This window comes from Girardinichthys multiradiatus, chromosome Y (genome assembly GCF_021462225.1).
Source record: "Girardinichthys multiradiatus isolate DD_20200921_A chromosome Y, DD_fGirMul_XY1, whole genome shotgun sequence".
Lineage (NCBI taxonomy): Eukaryota > Metazoa > Chordata > Actinopteri > Cyprinodontiformes > Goodeidae > Girardinichthys > Girardinichthys multiradiatus.
The window spans coordinates 21,742,704-21,767,084 of record NC_061818.1 but is presented as its reverse complement, the minus strand read 5'-3'; the positions used below and the strand labels follow the sequence as shown (position 1 = coordinate 21,767,084).

Genomic DNA, 24,381 nt, shown 5'->3' with positions numbered 1-24,381 from the left:
TTTTTTAAAAAGCTGCTGTTTGAAGTTTGGTTTTGTTTTTAGGCTACAACCAGTTAACTGGAGGCCTTTAAATCACTAATATATAAAAGTTAAAGTGAGTCGAGGCTTCCGCAAGCTTCGATGTCTTACGCTTTTATTTATAATTTTATCCTATTTTTTATCGGTTTTTTCTAAATATTTAGTTTGTATTTATTGCATAGCTGGGGACAATTTTGCTGAATATTTTAGCTTGAAAGTGTTTATTTATATTACATATATGGCTAATAGTAATAGTGCCAACTCGACTAATTTAATGGACTCAATAAATAACTGTGTTTTTGTATGGAGCAGGGGCGTTTCCAAAACGTTTTTCAAGGGGTGGCTGGGTGGGGGCCCTATAATAATTTTGGGGTGGCTCACCAAAACAGGTCCAATTTAGAAATAAATAAATAAATATATAATTTGAGTCTTGATCTAAATAGTCTGTTGTAGTTTACAAGTAACCTTATACCAAACATCAGCTGATTTCATATGTTTGATGTTTTTTTTTTTTTTTTCCATGGTTTTCAAACGCTACAATTCTCCTATTTGTTTTTTTTTTTTCTACCTGAATAGTGTGTTAACCTGATATTTGAGAGTGAGGCCAGGAGTGAGTGACAGATGTCCAGGAAGGGCACTATGGAGGACATAAAACAGAATAGATTAATTAATATTTGCTACTCATTTATGTTTGTCTGTCTTAAATTCTTGGATAAAGAAATATAATGAATATAAAACTGCCTGGAATGAGGGGTGTGAGCGGGCTTTGATGCACATCCAGAAAGTTGACATTTTCATATTATTTCCATTTTATTATTATTTTTTTTGTCCTTTATTGTTTATTTTTTATCTGCGTTAATATTTTTCGGACATATTATAGGGAGTAAATGTAGATGTAATTTTTTCTATTTAAAAAAACACTAAAAGCTTTAATATCTGTTGCCTACAGTGCTAATACTAATTGCTCTAACTTGATCAATTTAATGCACTCATTATCAATTGTTTTATATTACAAGGATCAGTTTTGAGAACTAACAATAAATTATATTAATGTGCCAGATGTAGATTTCATGCTCTCCTTGACTGACTGGAATTTCCTCAGATGTAGTTTAAGACTCGTTTCCTGATGGCACAGCCGATTAGACCACCCGTTCCCGGTCTCGCCCTCTTCGCCGTCCCTAAGGGGCCACCCAGCCCTGTCCTCCATCAGCCAACTCTGTGCCAATCTTTCCACCTATTACTTCTTTCCACCTATTACTATAAACCACTGAATAAATCTGTGGTTGCTCTCCTTACAAGAGCCTTCTTAGAATGACTTACCCATCACTCTGTGGCATTGGCAGTGGATTCCTTCCAGTCATTGCTCCACATGTTGTGCAACAGCAGTAAAAGTCGACTGAGCGCACTCAGAGATTGCTTATTGAGAAACAAAACTGTTTGCGAGCACACCCACCTTGAATTTTGCCTGGATGGGATTTACAATGCTCAAAATGCTTACAAGTGCAAATTAGAAAATAAATAGCTTATCATGCTTAATTAATCCCACACCCAGCTGATTCTGGTTTAATACTTTGACAAGCTTTGATGCATAACAAACCAATAACCAAAGTTAGAAGGCACTGAATGAGGCACAGCTGCACACAAACAACAGCACAGTTGGTTTTAACAGATAGTGTGTTGCCGGCAGAGCAGGTCGGGATGGTTTGTTATGGGCAGCACACTGAGGGGATTTTGTGGAGTAAGCAGTGCGGAGGACACAGGCTGAAACAATGAAAGTCTCTTTCTTTTTATAAAGGAAGAAACCAGCTATATTTGCAGTCAATTAATAGTAGGAAGAAAGTTGAATGACGCACAGTTTAAACACAGTAGTGTTTACAAATAGCTTTGACCGAGGTATTTTAATAAAACAAAGATTATAGAATTACTCCTGACTGCGGTCAGATGTTTGCTCAACATGACTCAACAAAACTTCATAAAAACAGCATATTGCACATGACGTCTTCATGCATAGTGGACACTGTACATCATGTCTCTGTCTGAAGGAGTTTATTCTTAGAACAGTAGCTGTTGCCCGCCTCTGAGCTCGATCAATGCTAATTGAGTATTGATAAGAATCATTGGATTGTTTATAGCTTATCCCTTTAGAGGTTATCCGCTGCAGCATCGTGCTTAATGTGTTCATATAAGCTGCAACCAGGAACTTCAATTTATGTTTTTGGGACTTTATATGACAGAACAGCACAAAGCAGCAATTGGGAAGTGAAATTGTGGTGTGCATTTATCTACTACAATATTTATTTGTCCACAATATCATGATAAATCACCATTTTTATCACAATTTTCTTACAATAACCATTAAAAAAAATCCTCCACTCTCCCAGTCGGCATTCCCATGTCTGGAAACATGGAAAATCAGGCTCCTGAGTGCAAAGAGAACACACCACAAAAATTTATCCCAAGCTTTGAACTTCTCACAGAGTACTATTGATCATAAAATGGGAAGACTATGGCACAACTGGTAAGCTACCAAAACATATCGTCCAACTAACTGAGCTTTGATCACAGAAACATATAAATAGCAACACTTCACATCCATTTGAACACACCTTCCTAACAGACAGGGCGTTGGCAGCATTATGCTGTGGGGATGTTTTTGTTTTTTTTAGCTGTGTAAATGAATGATTAGGAAGACAGGTGAAGGTACATATAAAGCAGTCCTGGAAGGAAACCTTTTAGAGGCTGAATACAAATGCATACCATAATTTTCAGATTGAAAAGAAATGTAAAAACCATGTCATAAAATCCTCAGTAATATGTTGAAGTTTGTGGCTGTAATGTGGAAAGAACAATGAATATAATACTTTTGCAAGGCACTTTATCTAATGTAAGCACGTGCTACTGATCCAAATCCTGTTTTAATGAAACGTTTCTATATGAGAGTTAATGAATACATTATAATCTCTTGATTTCTAGCTTTTAAATTATTACATTCCTTAAATGTTGTCCTTTTACAATCTGGATTAAAAAAAGCCAGAGGTTTTCGTTTCTTCTTTTCTTTTAATAACAGTGGAGGCATTTAAGGCCCGAGTGAGGTGAGCCTTTACAGTATGCAGAGGGTGGAGCATGAAGATAATATTCTAAGAAGCTCATAACTGCATTGTGTAATACCTCATGTCTGAGCAGTAGATGGTTGATTGATCCCTGCCAGGTTTAGGCTCATGGTGTGGGCTCGGGCGGCTGCAGAGACAGAGATCTACGGGAAGTTGTGTGTGGAGACACAGCTCGCAGTGCATTTGTTAGATATCGATTGGAAATGAGACAGATTAAAACCAAAGGACAGAAAACAAGAGATTTTTTTTTTCCCGCTTGCAAACCCAAGATGCTCTAGTAGCAATTCCGTCAACATTTCCTTGAAGCTTGACAGCGATGACATGTCATTGTTTATACCCAGATTGTGTCACACTGCAGCGTGTTTCTGACATCAACAAGCCTCATGGCAACTCTCACTCTCGTGCATACATGCATGCACACATCTGCCCCTGTTGCCACTACAAATAAGGTGCAGATGGTTTGAGAAGTGTGCTTTTCAAACTGGGTGGAGGAATCTGACAGGTTTAGCTTGGCCTCTGGTACATACTCGTCGAGCATGAGTGTACAGATGGAGCACATTAAATTAAAGCTCATATGCTCCCTGACAGGTCGTTATAGGAAAAGTTTAATAGTGGGTTTCAGTTTGCTGCATGCTTTTGTTGCAACCTGCAGACAGAATGAGCTGGATTTGTTGACGTGCTCTAGTAAAACCTGTCAGTGTGGTTAAAACAATATTGGGTTATGATTAAAAATGGCAATAAATGTTATGTTTACATATACAAATTCATGCAAAATATTCTGCCAAACGTCTAAGATAAACAAACAATAGAAAAGACAAATGATTTACAGATTTAAGAGGTGCAACACTTTGTGTGGATGTGCCTCTCAGTGCCACTGAGAAAGCATAAAGAAAAAATGTATGGTGTTTATGTGAGGCTTGTTTTTATTGTTTTCAGACGTCTGATTTCTGTGTTTTTTCTCCACAGAGCTGAAAAAACAGAGGTCCTGAGTGATGACCTCCTTCAGGTAAACATCCCGTCCTCTATGTTGTCTGCTTGTTGAAATGTTTCCACTGTAATGCCTCGATATATGGTTTTATTTTAGTTTTTTGTATTTTCTCTTTTAGTTATTTTTATAACTTCATTAAATATCATTTTACTTTTTACTAAATGTTAAATGTATTAGTTTTAATTTTGTTATTTTTCTTTACTTTTGGTTTCATTTATTTTTTTTATTTTAAATTGTTTTGTTCTTTTTTGTTTTTTAAGGAAATAGTGCTTGTTCTACATGTTTATATTAATAAATAAACATGTTTGAAGTTGTTTCTCTGTTTATGTGTGAAATGTAAGTTGTGTTTACTGTTGCAGCCCTTGCAGAAAGAGCAGAGCCTGTACAAGACTGTAATTCATCTGTCTCTATTAAAAGTGATGGGGTCGGTGCTCTGTGTTACATCAGCTTTAGTTAAACTAATCTGCAAGTGATTTTTTTTTTTTTTAGTTTGAGCATATTTTCTGGAGGAAAAAAGGTTTTGAGAGTTTCAAGTTTTTTGTTCCCATCTTAGACTCTGTTAAAGCCATCATGGTCACAACTTGTTGAAGCCAAACCTTTCTCAGGGCTTGAGTACAACTGCTTGTGTTTAAACTTTAATTCAGTAAGGCTTTACCAGCACAAGTTTAGCACTTCAGAAGAAATTCCTCATTGTTTTTTTTTTTCTCACTCAAAGTGAAGTTGGGTTTAGAGTTTAGGAAATGCATGCTGCTGAGTGTGTATGTGGTTGTTGGGGGATGGGAACACTTACGCTTTTGAAACGATGAGAACATCTTTAGAAAGAAAATGTGGGAATAAATATGGCATGAACGAAGTACCACGGAAAGGTTATCCAGTGCAGAGTAAACCTTCAACAACCTTCATTCAGTCTCAGAAGTGGAAGCTTTATGACCTGCAGCAGTGAACTCTGACCCTGTAACTCCAAACACAAACTGGTGCTAAACATAAATATTTCCACATTAGTAGTACTCATCTTTCTTTATGTATGTGTTTGATGTTATTTCTTTAAGCTCACAGAAGCTAACACTGAATGCTCTTTCTCGTCTTTGGTGCTGACCGATGGGAGGTTTGTGCTGTGTTAGACATTCCTTGAGCTCTGGCTCTCAATGAGGAATGTTATTGTCAGGAGGCCAACGTTGTTAAAGTAGCTTGGATGTCTATTTGCAGCTCCAGCTTCTGACAGGTTTTCTGTTTAAAATGTCACGTACACACCTTTCTTAAAGTTCCAGGTCTTTGTTACCTAAAAAGAGGCAACCATGACAGATTATTTTCAAACGTTTTCCATCTTTAAGTGAGTCAAAACAACTTGTTTTTTGCTACTAATCATAATAGCATTCATGCTGACAAAAATCAGCCCATCATGTGAAGAAAAGTAAACCCCACAGCATGATGCAGCCACCACCATGTTTTACTGCAGAGTAGTTGTCTTGCAATCGGAAAGTTGTGGGTTTAATTCCAGCTTTTTTGTGTCACATGTCCATGTGCCCTTGTGCAGGGCACTTAATCCAAGTTTCCCACTGATCTGCAAATTAATGTATAGATGTATAGATATGTGGGTGCAGTTGGGTGAATGAGACTCTAGTGCTTTGAGTGGACACGATGGCTGCTAAAGTTCTCAGTAAGTTCAGTCTATTTCCCATTTAAGGCTTAGCTTCATTGGATTATAACACATTCTGCCACAAGTTTCTGGGCGACTTTAGACAGGTCAGGATGTATCTTTTTGGTCTTCCTACTCCTTTGTCCAGACATGTAGAATATAGGAGATTGGTGTAACAGTTTGTGATGGAAGTTCCTGCAGCTTCTTCACCGTTTATATCGGCCTCTCTGTAGCCAATTGCTTTCTAGTATTTTCTTTGTTCACGTGCAACCAGATACAGTACTGTGTCATGATATATACTGTACATGAGAAAAAAAGTCATTCTAATATTCCATTGTACTTCCTTTAGCTTTGATGATCACATCCTTTCACAGTGACATCTCTTCAATAAGCCTCTGCACTGTCACATTTATTTTATTTCAGATTTGTATAATTTTATAGCCAAGATCTTATAGATGATGGAAGAGATGGACTGCCGGGCAAATTCTTCTCCAGTACACACCCAAGGGTCTTAATGGGGCTAAGCTCTGAACTCTTTGGTGGCAAATCCTTTTGTGACAGCGGTGTCTCGGTCTCTTTGAACCACTCTTTCACAGTTTGAGCTTGTTGATGAATCCTGCCATTGTAATCTAGAAATATGCCTCAACCATCAGGAAAGACAAAATTCTCTGATGGAATAAACGGTTCATTCATTGTAATTAGTTTATGGCCTGACCTCAAGCTTTTATTACCCTAGATCTGACCAACTGCAGCAACCCCAGATCATACACTGCCTCCACAGGCTTGTCCTGTAGCCGCTAAGCATAATGGAAGCATTACTTCATGCACATCTCTTCTTACCCATCACTCTGGAACAGGGCAGAGCATGTGATCTACCATTGCGCCAGAGTCCAATCTTTACGCTTCCTAGCAAATTGAAGTCGTTTTTTCGTATTGGCCTCACTGATCAGTGGTTTTCTTAAGGCTACACGGCTGTTTAGCTCCAATCCCTTGAGTTCCCTTGGCACTGTGTGTGGAAATGTTCTTAGTTTAACTATTGAACACACTCTTTGATCACTGATCACAGTCAGCCAGGGTTTTTTGCTGACCACATTTTCTCCAAAGATGATGGTTCTCAACCTGTCCACGAGGACAATGTGTCCTCTGACATTGTTATTTTAGAAATGAGGACCCACTCACTGTATCTGCTAGGGGTAAGTTTTTACCTGCTGAAATCATCTATGCGGTAACTATCCCATTTATTTTATTATATTTTCTTCTCTAATGGCTTGTATTTTAGTCAAGTTGTACACTGTATATGTCACATTACAGTTGGAAAACATTTTTATGCAGTTGTTTGTCACAACAATCTGCACCTTTAGCAGGGATGTGTGCACTTTGTACTCAGTAGCACGTTGCTAATAGTCAGTTATTACAGCTGCTGTGATCTGAGTTAAGTTTGCAGTTTACTGACACATGAAGCAGTGAATCAGTATCAACATTGTGATTTAATCACACTACCTGGAAATGTTTTTCCCACATCTTCCAAGCATGAGACCAGAAGGGATCATTTTTCCTAACCTACTTCCCACATGTTCCTGCCCCCCCTTTCTACAAATGGTCCAACGTGAAATTTGGCTCTGTTATTTCCATGCTGTCATTGTACTCTCTTTTCCTGCATTTTCCGACGTGCTTTGCATTGGCTAATGCATTTATCTTGTTTGTACTCGTCCTGCCTCATTGGGAGGCTCTGGGAGGCTGTCAGACTGGATTGTACCCTCCTCTGCCTGGAGTGAAGGGCATCAGGTTAGAACTGGTTCCACAACTCAGTATTTGAATACAAGTGAAGATTAGATATACACTATACCTTAGATATACTATGCAATGCTCATATCTGGTGGTTATATGGCAGGCAGGTATTGCATTAGGCCCGGCGGTGAGAGAAACAAAACTTCAGTGTTTTGTTGGGTGCTGCTCTGACTTCCCATCCGCTTGCAGTGATCATGTGAATTCACACCACAAACATCTACGTCCAGTATAGTTCTTCTTTTCCACTAGTCAGCACAAATACACAAACCTTTTTCATGGTTGCAAAATGAAGAGCGCACATTTGATCTGTAAGTTGACATGTAATGTTAGGTCACACTAAATAAAAGTGGGAGCGAAACAGAGAAATAATTTTCTTAAAATGCAGATTTGTAGTCATGAGATAAGATACACTCCAAGAAATGTGTAGTAGTCCATTTCTGTGTGACCTTATCTGTTGCTCTACCTGTTGTAGAGGAAATTTGGCTCATTTTTTCTTTTACTTAATTGCTTCAGGTCATTTATATTTGAAGACTTTTGTTTATACACAGCTCTCTTAAGGTCCTACTATATAATTTCAATCATGTGGTCTGGACTTTGACTGGACCATTGTAACACCATAGTTCTGTTTTTATTTCCATTCTGTTGTATATTTGCATGATTGTCCTGTTGAAGATCCAGATCTGTAGGACATATGGCCTCATGTTTGTCTAGAGAATAGTTTGCATGTTTGCTCCACTCAGCGACCTCAATGTACTCTGGTCCTGGAGCTGCAAAACAGCCGGCAACATCACACCACCACCACGATGCTTCAGATTTGGTATGGTAGGTGTTAGGTTTTCGTCAGACATCCCTCTGTGTATATGACCCAGCATCCCTACTTGATCCAATCGGTCTAGAAGTCTTGAGGTTCTTTCATCTCAAACCTCAGCAATTGCTTCTCTAAGGTCTTTGCTGATGTCTTTCAAAACTTTGCATTGTGTAAACACACACCTGTATGCTCCAAACCAACACTAGTCTTGCTGTTATAGAGGTGGTCATGTTTGCTGTTTATCAATCAATCTAGTGGCTTTGATTAGTAACAGCCTGCTGTATTTCACATCAGCTCTTTGTTGAATCTATAGTAGGCCTGTTCTCATTGTATGTTTAGTCTCTTATAATAGAAAATAGAAACGGCACTCAAAGCCTTGATGGTACGTGACTTTCACTCTAATCTGTTCCACACTAAATATATAACCACTCAATAGCTTGAATTTAAAACCTGACGAGGCCTAATGATTGTCTGGTAAAGCAAGATTATCAGTTTTTATGTTAGCGATTATTATTATTAGCATAAAACTGATGTGTTTGTAAAGTTGCTGCTGTTTGTGTTTGTTAAATTATACAAACCAAACCGAGGCGCTTCACAGTAGCATCCCATAAATTACATAAAGTAAGCTGCTGTTTGTGCCAACCTCCGCTTGACACAACCTTCTGTTGCCGACTGATAGGCATATGGTATGTAGGTTAACTTCTAGCTCTGAGTATTCATGTTTTAAATTTGTGGAGCCATTTTTCTTTCAAGATATTAGGGTGTGCATTTTTATTGTAGAATTATTTTAACTCTTATATTGTACTGCTCTCACTTAAAAATTTGCTCTCACACTAAAATCAATCTACAAGTATACTTTGCTCTCTCTCAAAACTATGTTTCTGTGCTCAGATTTAACGCAAATATCTTCTGCTCCTGTTTGAGTCCTACACTTAAAGGTTTAACTTATGTAGGAATAAAACCAGCACTCTCAAGTGTTTTCTTTCCTTGCAAATTATCTTTGCCCTTTTTTGGAGCAACATCGTGGCATGGTAACAGTTCCTGCCAATAGAAAGACATTATGACTTTGACATCACTGCCTTCTTTGAGATGTTCCTCAAATTTCTCTCCAGAGATTCGTGAACTTGGAGATCAGAGCTGAGAGGCAGTTTTACCTGCGAGCAGAGGTCCTTTGACAGGCGGAGCAGGAGAGACCTCACATCTGACTGCAGAAACAGATTTTGGGGATGAGCACAGCATATTTGCAAGCAAGACTTTAAGTGTGAGCAGAATTTTAAGAGAGAGCGGTATACCGTCTGAGAAAAAATAGGGAATCTTTCATCCAAAGAATGAGCTTGTTACATTTTCAGATAAATTCCCCTCTTTTTCAATTTTATTATGATTTAACATTGTGTATGAACCAGATACTTAAAGTTCCAGTCAAATGAAAAACCAAGAATTAATGTTGAGAATCAACAAGACCGGGCCTCTCAACAGTCAGCATGGAGGGGCCTTCCTGATTTTAAAACATTTTTTTTAGCCTGGGCCTAGCTCCAAGAGCCAAAGGTCACCAACAGGTACTAGTGCGTGACCTTGCTAACTAGGCCACCACTAGATAGCGAGCCACCTACCTAGTCCAGATGGGCTCCACCTAATATTGTGGCCTCCATTCATTGAGATCACCCAGCTGCTCTTAGTTTGAGCCCTCACCTGGGCGTAGTATGATATGGGAGACTCCAGCAGGACAACACAGCTTCATGGATCATAGGCAGTACTCAAACTGTTTTATCACGATAAGAAGGTGATTCTTCAGAGGTCAGTGATTCTTCAGGGGAGATGTTAGTCACTTCCTTGAAAGGAGTAATTGAAGGAGGTTCTGGCATCTGATCAAGATGCCTCCAGGGTGCCTGATTTTGGACATTTTCTATGTGTATCCCACTTGGGAACACTCAAATAACACATCCTAGATCTGAATGAATGAAATATTCTCATTGAATACTTTGTTCTGTACAAAGTTGAATGTGCTGACAACAAAAACACACAAAAATCATCAACGGAAATCAAATTTATTAACCAATGGAGGCCTGGATTTGGAGTCACACACAAAATTAAAGTGGAAAAACACACTACAGGCTGATCCAACTTTGATGTAATGTCCTTAAAACAAGTCAAAATGAGGCTCAGTATTGTGTGTGGCCTCCATGTGTCTGTATGACCTCCCTACAACACCTGGACATGCTCCTGATGAGACGGTGGATGGTCTCCTGAGGGATCTTCTCCCAGACCTGGACTAAAGCATCCGCCAACTCCTGGAAAGTCTGTGGTGCAACGTGATGTTGGTGGATGGAGCGAGACATGATGTCCCAGATGTGCTCAATCGGATTCAGGTCTGGGGAACGGGCGGGCCAGTCCATAGCTTCAGTGTCTTCATCTTGCAGGAACTGCTGACACACTCCAGCCACATGAGGTCTAGCATTGTCCTGCATTAGGAGGAACCCAGGGCCAACCACACCAGCATATGGTCTCACAAGGGGTCTGAGGATCTCATCTCGGTACCTAATGGCAGTCAGGCTACCTCTGGCGAGCACATGGAGGGCCGTGCGACCCTCCAAAGAAATGCCACCCCACACCATTACTGACCCACTGCCACACCGGTCATGCTGAAGGATTGCAGGCAGCAGATCGCTCTCCACGGTGTCTCCAGACTCTGTCACGTCTGTCACATGTGCTCAGTGTGAACCTGCTTTCATCTGTGAAGACCACAGGGCACCAGTGGTGAATTTGCCAATCCTGGTGTTCTCTGGCAAATGCCAAGCGTCCTGCACGGTGTTGGGCTGTGAGCACAATCCCCATTTGTAGACGTCGGGCCCTCATACCATCCTCATGGAGTCGGTTTCTAACCGTTTGTGCAGACACATGCACATTTGTGGCCTGCTGGAGGTCATTTTGCAGGGCTCTGGCAGTGCTCCTCCTGTTCCTCCTTGCACAAAGGCGGAGGTAGTGGTCCTGCTGCTGGGTTGATGACCTCCTACGGCCTCCTCCACGTCTCCTGGTGTACTGGCCTGTCTCCTGGTAGCGCCTCCAGGCTCTGGACACTACGCTGACAGACACAGCAAACCTTCTTGCCACAGCTCGCATTGATCCTGGATGAGCTACACTACCTGAGCCACTTGTGTGGGTTGTAGAGTCCGTCTCATGCTACCATGAGTGTGAAAGCACCACCAACATTCAAAAGTGACCAAAACATCAGCCAGAAAGCATAGGTACTGAGAAGTGGTTTGTGGTCCCCACCTGCAGAACCACTCCTTTATTGAGTGTGTTTTGCTAATCACCAAAGATTTCCCCCTGTTGTCTTTTCCATTTGCACAACAATATGTGAAATTGATTGTCAATCAGTGTTGCTTCCTAAGTGGACAGTTTGATTTCACAGAAGTTTGATCTACTTGGAGTTATATTGTGTTGTTTAAGTGTTCCCTTTATTTTTTTGAGCAGTGTATAAACTTTTTTGTGAAAAACAGCCTTGTCTGCTTTGATTTTTCACTTACACTGGTGTGATGGCATTGCCATCAGCTTTATATCAGCTTTGCAATAATTCAAAATTAAGTTTGGTTTAACCTAAATACATTTCCAGAGATTGGCAAAATTGGAAAAGTGCTTATTTTCCTTGTTTTGTTTTTTGGCACTCTGATGTTCAGAATCACATGAAATCACTTAAACATTTTGTTTAATTAAATGTGGACTTTTAGGAACACTTTCACTGTATTTTTTCAAACTCCACACTACTTCCAACCAAAGCAACAATTTCTCTGAGCTCATATGACTCTCTGGTCTGTTTCTAGTTATGATTCCTGCTTCTGGTCCATAATTATCTGCATAATCTGGCAGTTAGCTCCTCTGCCAACCAGCCCAGCCATCTAGTCACCTTCCAGCTGGTTCGGTGACGCTGCTTTTCAGTCGACCAAAGCGGAACCGAGCCTGAAAACCCATCCACACAGCTCCTGAGTAACACCCTGAATATTCCATATATTCTGGTGTTGTAGGTCAGAGGTCAGCAGCTCGCTCTGCTCAGTTTTCAGTGCTGCCTGGAAAAAAAAGAAAACAAAAAAGTTGGCAGTTTTGTGAACCTAAGTACAGTGCTGTAGCAGCAGTGTGGAAGCAGTCATCTTTAGTCATTTTTAGTGTGTGTGGACTTGTCTTTGAATATTATCATTTTTTTCTCTCTTCCATCTTTTAAACCACAGTTAATCAGGATGTGTGTTTGAGAATCTCTAATTAAGCAAGAATAGAGGTATTACTTTGGGAGAATGGGAAAACCAGTGGATTAAGCCATGATGAGACCAAAAAAGTTAGCCAGAAATCTTTGAGGATCCCACTGAGCTTCTTCTTTTCTTGGAATTTTCCAGACGTCCCTCTTTACTTGACGTTGTTTAGATTTTCTTGTTTTTATTGTGTTCCTTTTGCTGTATGCTTGGAAAGAGCTTGTTCTAAAGACACAGACTGTGGTCACCACGTGTTTCTAGCCCAGCCGTCTCGCCCACACTGCAGACTCTCAAACCTCTTTCGTTTCTTTTAGATCAGAAGCCATTTTAACCTTTAGTTATCATATTTACTGTACCTTCAAAATAAGACTTATTTTAAAACTAACTTTAATCAGATCCAAACATGGGTAACAAAAAGCACCATCCGTAAATGCTGATGCTCTTTTAGTTTATCTTTAGGCTGGTAAAAACTAGTGATCTTATGCATTTATTTGCATGTGTGTCGTGCCCATTCAGGAACACCAATGCTGTCTATTGCCCGCTCTAAGAGGGAGCAACTTATAAGAGCGGATAAAAGTGTAGGAAGAAGTTGAGATCTGACAGCAAATAGGCTCAGATCTGGTGGCGCAGCTGGATGTTTACGCCGAGAAAGGAAGAAGAAGATCATACTTAACTGGCAGGCAGCCATTTGTGGTTCAATGCAAAAATTAGCTTGTCAAGACCTCAAGAGGAAGAATTGTAATAATGATTTTACCAACATGGCTAATTTTCTTGGTCAACTAACCATATTGTTGTTTCATTCTTCATCTGACTGATTTTGCATTGTATACATCACTGCTGACTATTTTCCAAAGGAAACTAGTTGAGTGTATGATCATGAGACACAGGTAATCAAAAACTGCTTTTTGTGAAAAATGTATAAAAATAAAAAACGTGAAGGAACCCTGCCTTGACCATTCAGGTTCAGTTCTATTCTGCCCTGCTTCTCTTCACAATTTGCTTCCTTATGTTTTATCGTTGTCAAGTTATCCTGAAATTCGTACAGTGTCCTTACATGCGACTCAAATGCTATCTGCACCTGCACATGTAAACTAGTGCAGCACAATGTAAGAAAATCTTAAGATGGTGCTAATATTGCTAAACATTGCAAAGATGATATTAGCTGCTATATATGCCTATTTTCTTCTTTTCTCCCTTTCTTATCTGTGCTCCCTACAATATGCGACCTATAGCTTTATAGGCAACATCCTCTTCGCCCGGTGTGACCATCTGCTGCCGTGAGACTAACTGGCTAAATATTAGCCAGTAAAATGCATGTTCAGAACACTTGTAATATATTACCCTAAAAGTATTTGCACTCCAGAGAGTACTTTGTGAAATGAATATTGCACACACTGTTATTGCGATGACTATATATTCATAGCCTTAATGTAAACACCCTTTGAATGAGAAATTTCATTAAAAACAGATGGTTAAAGTGTAAAAACAAGAAATAAAAAACACAGCTAATTACTCAAAAGAACTCCAATCAATTGTCTCTTACCTTGTGTGATGTCATTAGAGGCAGGTGAGCCTGGAGACTTGTTATTGGGAGGGTAGATTTTGTCTTGATTACATAATGAATTGGAACAAAACATCAAAACAAAAAAGAAAACCTGAATGTGACATTAAGTTGTGTTGGTAACATACAGCATCTAAAGTTAGTTTAGGTTTAAATCTGATTAGTAGCTTTAAGTTGTCCAACAATGATTCACTGTAGAAAGAGGGCCATCACATTGTAAACTGTATTGTTACAGGGTTAAGGCATGTAGAACAGCAGATAATATAATACCTCCTCCAGGTTGATAACCTGTCTTGCAGCTTTGTAGTCAATATGATTGATGTATTCTTCTCCATTGTTTCTCATACCTTCTGTCACAAAGCTTTGCCTGCCCTCATTGAGGAGCACTCATCACTCTGCGTTCCCTCTTGACGCCCGTTGGTCTGCTGCAGGACACAGATCATATCCTCCATGACGTCCCCATAATGAAGACAGGATGGAGAATTTTAAAGATGAATGTGTGCTTATTCTGCCTCTATTTTGATTTGTAGCCCTCACCTGGGTTGTATCTGTTGAACAGGAAGATTGAAGGTTTATGTTTCCTACAGCCTGGTTTGAACCAGTGTACTGATGTTTTCCTACTGTTTTCTTTCTTTGGTTGTCAAAAGGTTGTTTTTTTTCTCGTGTATGTGCACGCAGATCGAGAAGCGGATTGAGATGGTGCGGTTGGTGTCACACAACATGCACAAGAGGCTGGTGTCTTGTCTGCAGGGTCAACTAGGCACCGACACAGAGAAAAGACAAGTAAGAAGAATGTTCTATCACCGTTAGCCTTTGCTCTTTTATTTGAGCTGAACTTTAAACTAAACACAACTGTACCATCAGGTCATGTTATAAACATTCAATGTTTCACTGTAAGTTATTACTGGTGCTTCTGTGCCACATGGCTGCCATGTCCAGACACACCTTTTATGATTACAGTAATGGTATCTAGTGCAGAGAACACATTGCTTCTCTTCTTATGTAACACATAGATATGAAAAAGGGCCTCCTGCCACTGTTACAATCCCTGTAGAGCAGCTAGGCTTAGTGCAGGAATCACTTCTCTTCTGTTTCTTTGCTATACTTGTTACTTAAATTATCCAAACAGGATGTTGTTTAGCATTTTCTGCAGTTACAAGTCAACTTCAAGCCATTTTCTTCTATATAGGCCTAACATTTTTTCATGCCCTGCTGCAGAAAAAGCTGCCGCTGACGGGGTTGTCCCAGACCATGCAGGAGGGTGGTCTTCAGCTGGGGGATGAGAGTCTGATTGGGTAAGAAATGACAAATTCGGAGATTTACAGTGTCTTGAAAAAGTTTCAACCTTAAACTAGAATGTATTCTATTGAGATTTTATATATTCATACCCTTTATGCTTTTCTGTGAAAGTCCCTCAGAGAACATTTGTGAAGAAAGTGCTTCATAAACACCAGGGGACATAGCAGGAAGGTCACAGGAAAAGTTGCGGAGAAGTCTAAAGCACAGTTAAAAGACTATATTGAGAATACAGAGAGACAGCGAAGAGGCCCATGGTAACTTTAGAGGAGCTTGAGACATCTACAGCCCAGGCGGGAGAATCTTATCTGTCGTGATAAAACATGGAGGTGGCAGCCTAATATGGTGGGAATGCACCAGCAGTCAAATTGCAGATCTCAATCAAATTGAGAATTTGTAGCAGCACTCGAAAAGTGATGTTCACTGATGCACTCAATCTAATCTCAATGAGCTTGAGCCCCTTTGTAAAGAAGAATGGACTAAGACTGGTAGAGAGAAACTACAACTAACTTACAGCTGTAGCAGCAGCAAAAGGTAGTTCGGCAAAGTTCTGACTTAGGGGTGCTCAGCAAAATTGTGCACCACACTCTTCTACTCTTCTATTTGTAAAAAGAATTTTGAATGCATGTATCCTTTTCCTTCCACGTTACATGTATGCACTATTTTTATGCTGGTCTATCCCATAACGTACTAATGAAATACTCTGGGGCTTCTAGACAAAATGAGAAGAGGTTCATTGGATATGAATACTTTTTTAAGGCACTGTATAATAGCAACATTAACCTGTACTATAACTATTTGAATGACTTAAAGAAATGCTTTAGTTGACTCTGCCAGAAACTGTGTGAATAATTGTGAAAACGGTCAAATTTGCATATTTTTGTGTGTGTTGCAGCAAGATGTTGGAGGTGTGTGGAGAGACAGAAAACCAGTTAGCCACCGAACTTATGCAGCATGAACTGCAGATCGAAAAAGATATTATGGATCCTCTTAACCAGCTGGCAGAGGTATAAAAAAAAAAGCAGACATTATAACTCATTATATGCCTCACAAAATACTCAGGATCTGACATGCAGCTGCTCTGTAACCGTTGTTCTGTAAACATTAGCATTAAATTGGGTGTGTAATTCACAGACTTGCAGGAAAGTTGTTCTCAGTGCCATGCTGCATGGCATCTCATGCCTTTCACTTGATTCCTGAATGTTTTTCTCACAGGTGGAGATTCCTAATATACTGAAACAGAGGAAGCAACTTGCCAGACTAGTCCTGGACTATGACTCGGCGAAGACGAGGTGCAGTTGCAGCATGATGCCTATAATTAATCCAGAATTTATGAAGCCTTATTAGTTTTAAAATGTTCAGCTGAGCATGTGGGTTGGTTTCTTGGCATCTTTTCGATTTAAAAGGCTCATTTGGGATGAAAACAGCTGAAACCAAGGACATATAACCTTTTTTTTCCCACTCTGATGTTAAATCAGACATTTTTGCACACAAAAAATTATTTTTAGCTCTGCCCTCCATTTTTCTATGAGACTGGGCTTTGTGATGGCCACTCTAAAACAATGACTTTGTTGTCCTTACGCCACTTCGTATCTACTGTAGTGGTATACTTAGGCTCACTTTCCGTTTTGAATTTCCTGAATGACTTCTTCACATACCGCTAAAATATCTCAACATAACGTTTTTTTCCTCATGACGCGATCATTTTTATGAAGTGTACCAGTCCCTCCTGCAGAACAACTACCCACATGGTAATGCTACCACTGTACCACACAGTTGGGATGGTGTTCTTAGGCTTATAGTCTTCTTTGGTTGTCCTCCAAATATAAAAGTGGTCATTATGGCTAGAAATTGTTGTCAGTTTCATCCGAGCATGGGACATGTCTTTACAAATTTAGCTCTTTGTCCCTGTGTGCATTTTTGGACATTTTATGTTGCTTTTGGAGTAATGGCTTCTTTTTCTCTGAGTGGTCCTTCAGCCCATGCTGGTATATGACTTCATGACTCTCCTACCACCTTCAGCCAGTATTTTTAAGATCTTTAACTTTTATCCTGGGGTCGATTCACACATTTTGTACCAAGATATGTTCACCTTTGGGGCACAGAACCCGTCTCCTTCCAGAGCTGTATACAGATGTATGTATCCGAATATGAACCAGGCTTGTGGAGGTCCAAAATTCTCTTTTTAAAACCTTGGCTGATTTATTTTTATATAAGCTGTAGATTATTTTTATATGATGTCATAGAATGAAGCAGTGTGTTTTGGGTGTTGCCTTAAATCAGAGTGTTTGCTGATTTGAACAAAGTTTAAACAAAGATTTTCAATAATTCCTATTTATCTAAAACAAGAAAGGTTTAGTTTGATTTAATATCAGATAATGAGGAAAAAAAAAGGTTGTGTATAAATATCTGTTTTCAGCTACATGTTGTAATGTCTGATATGTGTTGTGTCCTTCAGGTGGTATCAGGCAACAAAGTCCAACAACCAGGCCATGGCAGCTAAATTAGACTCACTCAAAGATGAGATGGACGAAGCTCTCAATAAAGTAGAAATATGCAAGGTAACAATCAGTAACAGTGGAGTAATCTGCTGTATATAGATTTTAGTGGAGACTCGTCTGAGCTAGTAGGTGTACATTCTTTGGGTTAATGAACCGGCTGAACAAAGGAGGTCTTGTAACAGGAACGGCTCAGGACAATCCTCCCAGGCCTGTTATTAATGACACAGTATAATTAAAGGTCAAAGCTTTGTCATCTGGGGTTCATCAGTGTCATAATGAGTAGTTTACGGTTCGTGCACGGAACAAAGGTTAAAGATGCCGTCACGTTTGCTGTGTATGAATAATAAATGTTCATTCATCCTGCAGGACCAGCTCTCTGCAGACCTGTACCACTTTGCCTCGAGGGAGGGAGAATACGCACGCTATTATGTCATGGTGGGTGCATCAAAGTTGAATAGTTTAGACTAGAATCCAGATGGATGATTCATGGATGATAGAGTTTTGTGTTTGTTGCAGTTATTAGAGGCCCAAGCAGACTATCACAAGAAGTCTCTGGTAGTGCTGGAAGCAGCTCTTCCCACCATCCAAACACAGCAAGGTGAGGACATCTGCACAATTACAGCATAACAAAAATCTGAATCTATGAATGGTTGCTTTATTGGGCAGTAGCATCGACATGGTCCAATTGCTCTTTAGTCAGCTCAGTAGAAGCACATCAGTGAGATAGATTACTTCAGAATGTCAGATTGATGCTAAGTGGCTCTTTGTGTGAAATCATGAGAGTTTCATTTCCTCTGAAGAAAAACAGAATAGGAGAGAGATCTAACTGACAAACACAAATAAAACCACTAAAATCATAAATCGGGCTGTCAGTTATCAGTTGGACTACTGGATAAGACAATTATTAAACACTTGGGGAGGCAGACTATACCCTTTTTGTATCCAGTCATGTCAGTAAAGTTAGTTGAGCTCAATTCATAATTGATTGACGTGTACCTTGCCTCTTGCCCAATGACCACTGGAGATAGGCGCAAGCCCTAGTTTATAGTGTTTTTCTACAGTATAGCTACGTCTTAGAAACTTAACATCATGCTAATGTGAGACTATATAAACGCAGCCAAAAATGCAACCTAATTTGCTTAATAATCTGACTAAAAGCCACATAAAGAAACCACTGTTTATAGTTTGATTGCTTCTGAAATGGAAACGTTTTTCATTCACGTAGATTCATGGATGGAGAAGCCCGCGTTCGGCACGGCGCTGGAGGAGCACCTGAAGAAGAGCAACCGAGAGATTGCTCTGCCCCTAGAGGCCTGCGTTATGATGCTGCTGGAGACCGGCATGAGGGAAGAGGTGAAGATGAAGGGAAGGCAGTTCATAAAAAAAGAAGAAATAAATAATAACGCTAAATTGGGGGCAAAGTCGATTTGTTATTAACCACAATTTGGACATATATTTGTGGCTATGAAATCCCCGTTTCGAGCTGGAAGAAGATCTGGGAATGACGTCATCTACAGTCTGGAAACGTCTGTTGCCGGGTTTTGGTCAGCTAGTCTTGGTTCTGCAGGGATAAAACCAGTGTATGTGTGGACATCTGTTATCCATTAGCCTCTCTGCTGTTGCACACTTAAAATGTAACAGTACTGCTGAACTCCCTGTAGAGTGTGATTTAAAGCCTTTTTTATGAAGTGAAACCAAACTATTGTGCTGTGTCTGTCTGGTGCTCAGACAGACAGAGACAGAACAGTTCCTCTCTTGTTTCTGGCAGATATCTACTTCTTTCCTGTTCCTAGCCCTGCTCTAGCTTCTTGATTTGTTAAGGTGAAACCCAGAGCTGGGTGCAGATACTCATCAGTGCTGTTTTTTTTCCTACTCATGTTCCTCCCAGGGACTTTTCCGGATTGCTGCCGGAGCTTCAAAGCTTAAAAAGTTGAAAGCAGCTCTGGACTGTTCCACCTCACAGCTCGAGGAGTTCTACTCAGACCCACACGCAGTCGCTGGTACAACCTCCGCTGCAGTTTAATGAAAAGTAAAAGCTGCTGATACTGTTTTTTAAAATTTCTTATAGTAGTTTTGTGCTTTTTACAGGAGCCCTGAAGTCCTACCTCAGGGAACTACCTGAGCCTCTAATGACATTTAGCCTGTACGATGAGTGGATACAGGCCTCCAAGTAATAAAGCATACACACACAAACACAGATGCAACTTTTGTTATCCTGCAAAATACATGTTGCATGTTTCCAACTGTTTTCTGTGTGTTTTTAGCATATCTGACACCGCCTCGAGGCTCCAAGCCCTTTGGGTGGCATGTGACCATTTGCCAAGGGCTCACAAAGCTAACTTTAAGTATGATCACCCTCAGAAATGTTTCACTTAGTTGGAAGAACCCTGAAAAAATAAATTTGGAAATTACATTAACATTGCTTCAAATTTAGAGCTTGTTTTTCTTTAAAAATGTAGTAGAATTCAAGCCTGTATGCTGTGGAAAATGTAGATTTAAAATGCATTTTTAGAAGCAGTATCTGTTGCTTCTGGTAAAACATGGTGAAGGATACTGGAGGACCTAATTCATTGTAGATATGAGGTCATAGTGTAGTTTGATGGTAACTCTAATAAATGTTTTATTCAATTACAGCCAACACTAGGGACTTGTAAGTCTCATATTTATCAGTTTATAAACTAGATTGTAAAAGCAACACTGTTTCTTATACTTATTAGGTTAATGGTTTGTTTTGCAGGTATCTGGTGAAGTTCCTGGCTAAACTGGCTCAGGAAAGTGAGGTCAATAAAATGACTCCTAGCAACATCGCTATCGTCCTGGGGCCTAACCTGCTCTGGGCAAAAACAGAGGGGTAAAAGACACTTTCTTTGTTGTAGTTCTCTCAATTCTAAAGTACATAAACTAATGGCTTGCTTGATGTACTTGTTTTATTTTGCTGCTATGGTAAAACGCAGGACGCTGGCAGAGATGGCAGCAGCTACGTCTGTCCATGTTGTGGCCATCATAGAACCCATCATCCAACATGCTGATTGGTTCTTCCCTGAAGGTAAAACATCTCTTCGTTGTGCTTGCAGTAATACAGCTCTAGTTCTTTCTATTTTACACAAATAGGTCTGGTTCAACAACAGGAAAGAGAACAGATTTCTATTTGCTGCTTCACTAATGTGTGCTGCATGCAGCTGCCTGCAGCTGCCTGCAGCTGAGTATTTGCCGTATTTTGTGTTGATGTTTCCTCAAACTGTTTGTTTGTAAGTTATATTACTAAATCGTAGAGCCATGCAACAGTTCATTCTCTGTATGTTCCCAGAAAAGATGTTTTAAAATACAATCTGTAAACTAGCGTGTAAAACCCAAACATGCAGTACATTTGTTCCCACTTGTTGTCATGTCACAAGATTTGCATTTAATGTTTTTATTCAGATTTCTTTGGGGCATTGACTTAGATCTGTTAATTTTGATTAATGAATTACAGAAAAAAAAACTATGTAATCACACTGTTGAATGTAAACAGAGATGCAGCGACACTGTCCAGAATTGATTGTAAAATACAGAAACTACATGATGGAAACCCAGTTTTAAAAAATATTGATATTTTTCCCCCAACATGGTTGCGTGACTTTTTAAAGTGTGAAGGAGCAAAAAAGGCATTTTAAACATAACTGCATCTGGATCTGTATGGGTGGAGGAATCACAGTGTGAAAACATAGCCACAACATTGCAGTTTCCATTAAGTAAAGATATAAATTGCTGTGCATTATCATAGTACAAACCGCATATGTTATTAATTGGTTCGGTCATCATCATAATTGGTTTGAATGGAAAAACTTTGCTTATTTTGTCAAATATTGCCTTTTGCTAAAAATCCTAATAATTGCAATTAGCCCTAATTAACCCCTAATTAAAGTAATCAGATTATTTTTTTAATAATGCGTTTAAAAACCACCAGATTTTATGAGATAGATCGACACAAAGTAGCACATAATTGTGAAGTGGACATAAAGGATACATGGTACTCAGAAACACACGATGTGCATTTCTGTTCAGCTCCCCTGAGACGTTTCAGAACCACCTTTCTCTCCAGTCATAGCTGCAAATGTTTTATGGTCTCTACCAGCTTTCCATATGTGAAGTCTAAAAATGATTGCGTTATTCTTCTTCTCAAAATAGCTCAAGCGCAGTCAGATTGGTTTTCCCCCACAGCATGATGCTACCACTACCATGTTTTACTGCTGGGATGATTTATTCAGGGTGATGTGCAGTGTTAGTTTTCCTCCACACAGTGTTATGGATGCAGGCTAAATAGATACCTTTACTCTTATCTAAACAGAACACTCTGCATACTAGCATTTACACCCAAACTTGGGAAGTAGCAAGCATTTGTCTTCAGTAATGTACACTGAGGTTTGTTGTAATGTGACAATGAACAGTTGATTTACCTATATTAACTGCTCTTGTTTTGCCAGAGGTGGACTTCAATGTTACAGGCATGTTTTCCATGCCCAGCCACCCACCAACCCCAGACTTGGAACCCAGGCTGGACAGGAAGCACCCCGGCAGCACTGGGCACGACGGGGACTCTCACACGCCCCGTAAAGACAGGTACACGTCTCGTCCCAACCTCAGCCTCAGCCTGCCCCTCGGCCTACCGTCCCGCCCCAAGACACTGAGCAGACAGGAGTCGCGGGGCCCGGCAGTGTCGGCCCTTTACGTAGTGGCCGACGAGTCCGTCACAGTCACCGAGACGCCCACTGAAGATCTGCCTAGCCTAGACTTCAAAGCTGTGCCATAGCAGGATGTAGCCTTAATCAATTCAGTTACTGACTTATGAAAGAAGGGAGGATGTTTTCTGTAAACCGTGCACTTTTTTTCTGAATTGTTTGTGAGATTTCACAACAGTTTAATCACGTACAGTTTCATACTCATGGTAACGAAACACTTTTTTGTTTTTATAGACATTTTAAAGAAACTTCGTTGTTGGGTTATGATTTTGTCTATATCTCTTTGTATTACTGTTCTGTACTCTTGTCATCTTTTTAATTTTCAATTAAAGCTTAGCTCTCTCTGTAGGTTTACATTTTGTGTGGGCTTCCTGTGTTGCTTTTTGTTTCTCTGGTGTCGCCTCTGTATCTTTTATTCTAGCAGTGAGAGTGCAGCCCAGTGTTGCTCTGTTTCAAAGGTGACTGTCATGTGGTTTTTTGTCCTCTTTGGGTATTTCTGCCTTGCCTGGTTTCACTGCACTCAGGAAGTAGCGTCTCTTTGTATGTTTCGCACAGTCTCTCACTCCCCTCGCTGTCTCTTTCTGGTTCTCCTGCTCCATCACTCTATTTGGTTGGCATCTGGTTTTGCCCTCCTGAACTCTCTCCCCTTTCCCCCTCCTTCGTAGCCGTGTTAACAAACCGGAGCCCACTCCACGCAGAACCGGCACTGTAAATAGAAAGCAGACACAACTAACCTCACCCACCTTCCAACCCACACTGCCCCCTCTGGAAACCGGTGGTCCCTCCCAGCCTGAGCCGCAGTCCCCCCAGGTTCAGTCGCCAGCTCCAGAGGCTAAGCAGCTGGGTCTGAGTGCTGCTGGTGGTGGTGGCGGAGGTGGTGAAGCTCAAGGGGGTGGGGTCCAAGCAGCCGCTGTTCAACCTCAGGTTGTAATGCTCCTCGGCGCCGAGGACAGCAGGTAAAGAGCGAGCTGAGGTCGCAACAGTACTCCATCGTCCGCTCACAGCCAGTCAACCAATCAGGAGCTCGCCTACCCTTTGTGTTTGCCAAGTGTCTTGTTGGTAACTGTAAGAATCACTCTGGATCTCTTTGAATAATAATTTCTACCTCATGCACAACATTTAATTTGGCTTCAGTAATTAAGACTTCATTGCAATGATAATCATGTTCTGCTTTGATCATGCGCTTTGTTTTCTTCTCTGTTCTGCTTGCGATGATGAACCTATTTTTAAAGATATTTTGTGCTTCTTACCAGGACGTTCCAGTGCTTAACTGGTTCATGGCCTTTTTCATTTTGCATGCAACACATTACTGAAACAGTTTTGTGTTTGCAATTCCTGACTTTTTTTTGCATCTTGTTACCTAAATGTCTCTTTCTTTGGTTCATTACTCTTGTTTTGACCTTCATCATGGATGGAATATGTGTTCGCCGTTTGTGTGCATGATTTGTTTTGATTTTGCACCTGTAAAATGTCTTGAGTAGAAAGTGGGCTACTAGTAATGTTTTGCTTTGTTGTTTTTCAACAGCCAAGCCCGTGAGCCCACATCCACCCCTCCTCCGCAGAGGAATGGTTCACCCCATCTTATAGTCGGGACCACGCTGTCACAGGGTGGGTCAAGAGGGCCGAGTCCACATATGATCCGCAGAGGTGAGAACAGTGTACACTCTCATATCCTGTTTACAGCGCATTGTTTTCACACCTCTTGAACCTTTTCACTTC

General features: G+C 40.3%; 1 protein-coding gene and 1 long non-coding RNA gene across 5 annotated transcripts in view; one reads left to right on the top strand and one right to left on the bottom strand.

Annotated features, from left to right (window-relative positions):
• Positions 1-24,381, top strand: part of LOC124864370 (rho GTPase-activating protein 17-like) — a 28,519-nt gene that overhangs the window by 466 nt on the left and 3,672 nt on the right. For 3 of the 4 annotated variants that reach the window (XM_047359138.1, XM_047359139.1, XM_047359140.1), the window contains exons 2-18: positions 4,095-4,134; positions 14,826-14,930; positions 15,366-15,442; positions 16,339-16,450; positions 16,659-16,735; positions 17,902-18,004; positions 18,311-18,379; positions 18,461-18,542; positions 19,170-19,297; positions 19,833-19,944; positions 20,033-20,114; positions 20,209-20,289; positions 20,682-20,795; positions 20,899-20,990; positions 22,408-22,543; positions 23,328-23,618; positions 24,188-24,309. In XM_047359138.1, coding sequence (XP_047215094.1) covers positions 4,095-4,134; positions 14,826-14,930; positions 15,366-15,442; positions 16,339-16,450; positions 16,659-16,735; positions 17,902-18,004; positions 18,311-18,379; positions 18,461-18,542; positions 19,170-19,297; positions 19,833-19,944; positions 20,033-20,114; positions 20,209-20,289; positions 20,682-20,795; positions 20,899-20,990; positions 22,408-22,543; positions 23,328-23,618; positions 24,188-24,309 — 1,823 coding nt within the window. The remainder of the gene's footprint in view (positions 1-4,094; positions 4,135-14,825; positions 14,931-15,365; positions 15,443-16,338; positions 16,451-16,658; positions 16,736-17,901; positions 18,005-18,310; positions 18,380-18,460; positions 18,543-19,169; positions 19,298-19,832; positions 19,945-20,032; positions 20,115-20,208; positions 20,290-20,681; positions 20,796-20,898; positions 20,991-22,407; positions 22,544-23,327; positions 23,619-24,187; positions 24,310-24,381) is intronic. The other variant, XM_047359141.1, reaches the window with a different exon arrangement.
• LOC124864397 lies at positions 7,778-14,557 on the bottom strand. The gene is made up of 3 exons (XR_007037301.1): positions 14,418-14,557; positions 14,130-14,192; positions 7,778-7,846 (listed from the first exon to the last, which is right to left on the bottom strand). It is a non-coding gene; the product is annotated as an uncharacterized LOC124864397 (long non-coding RNA).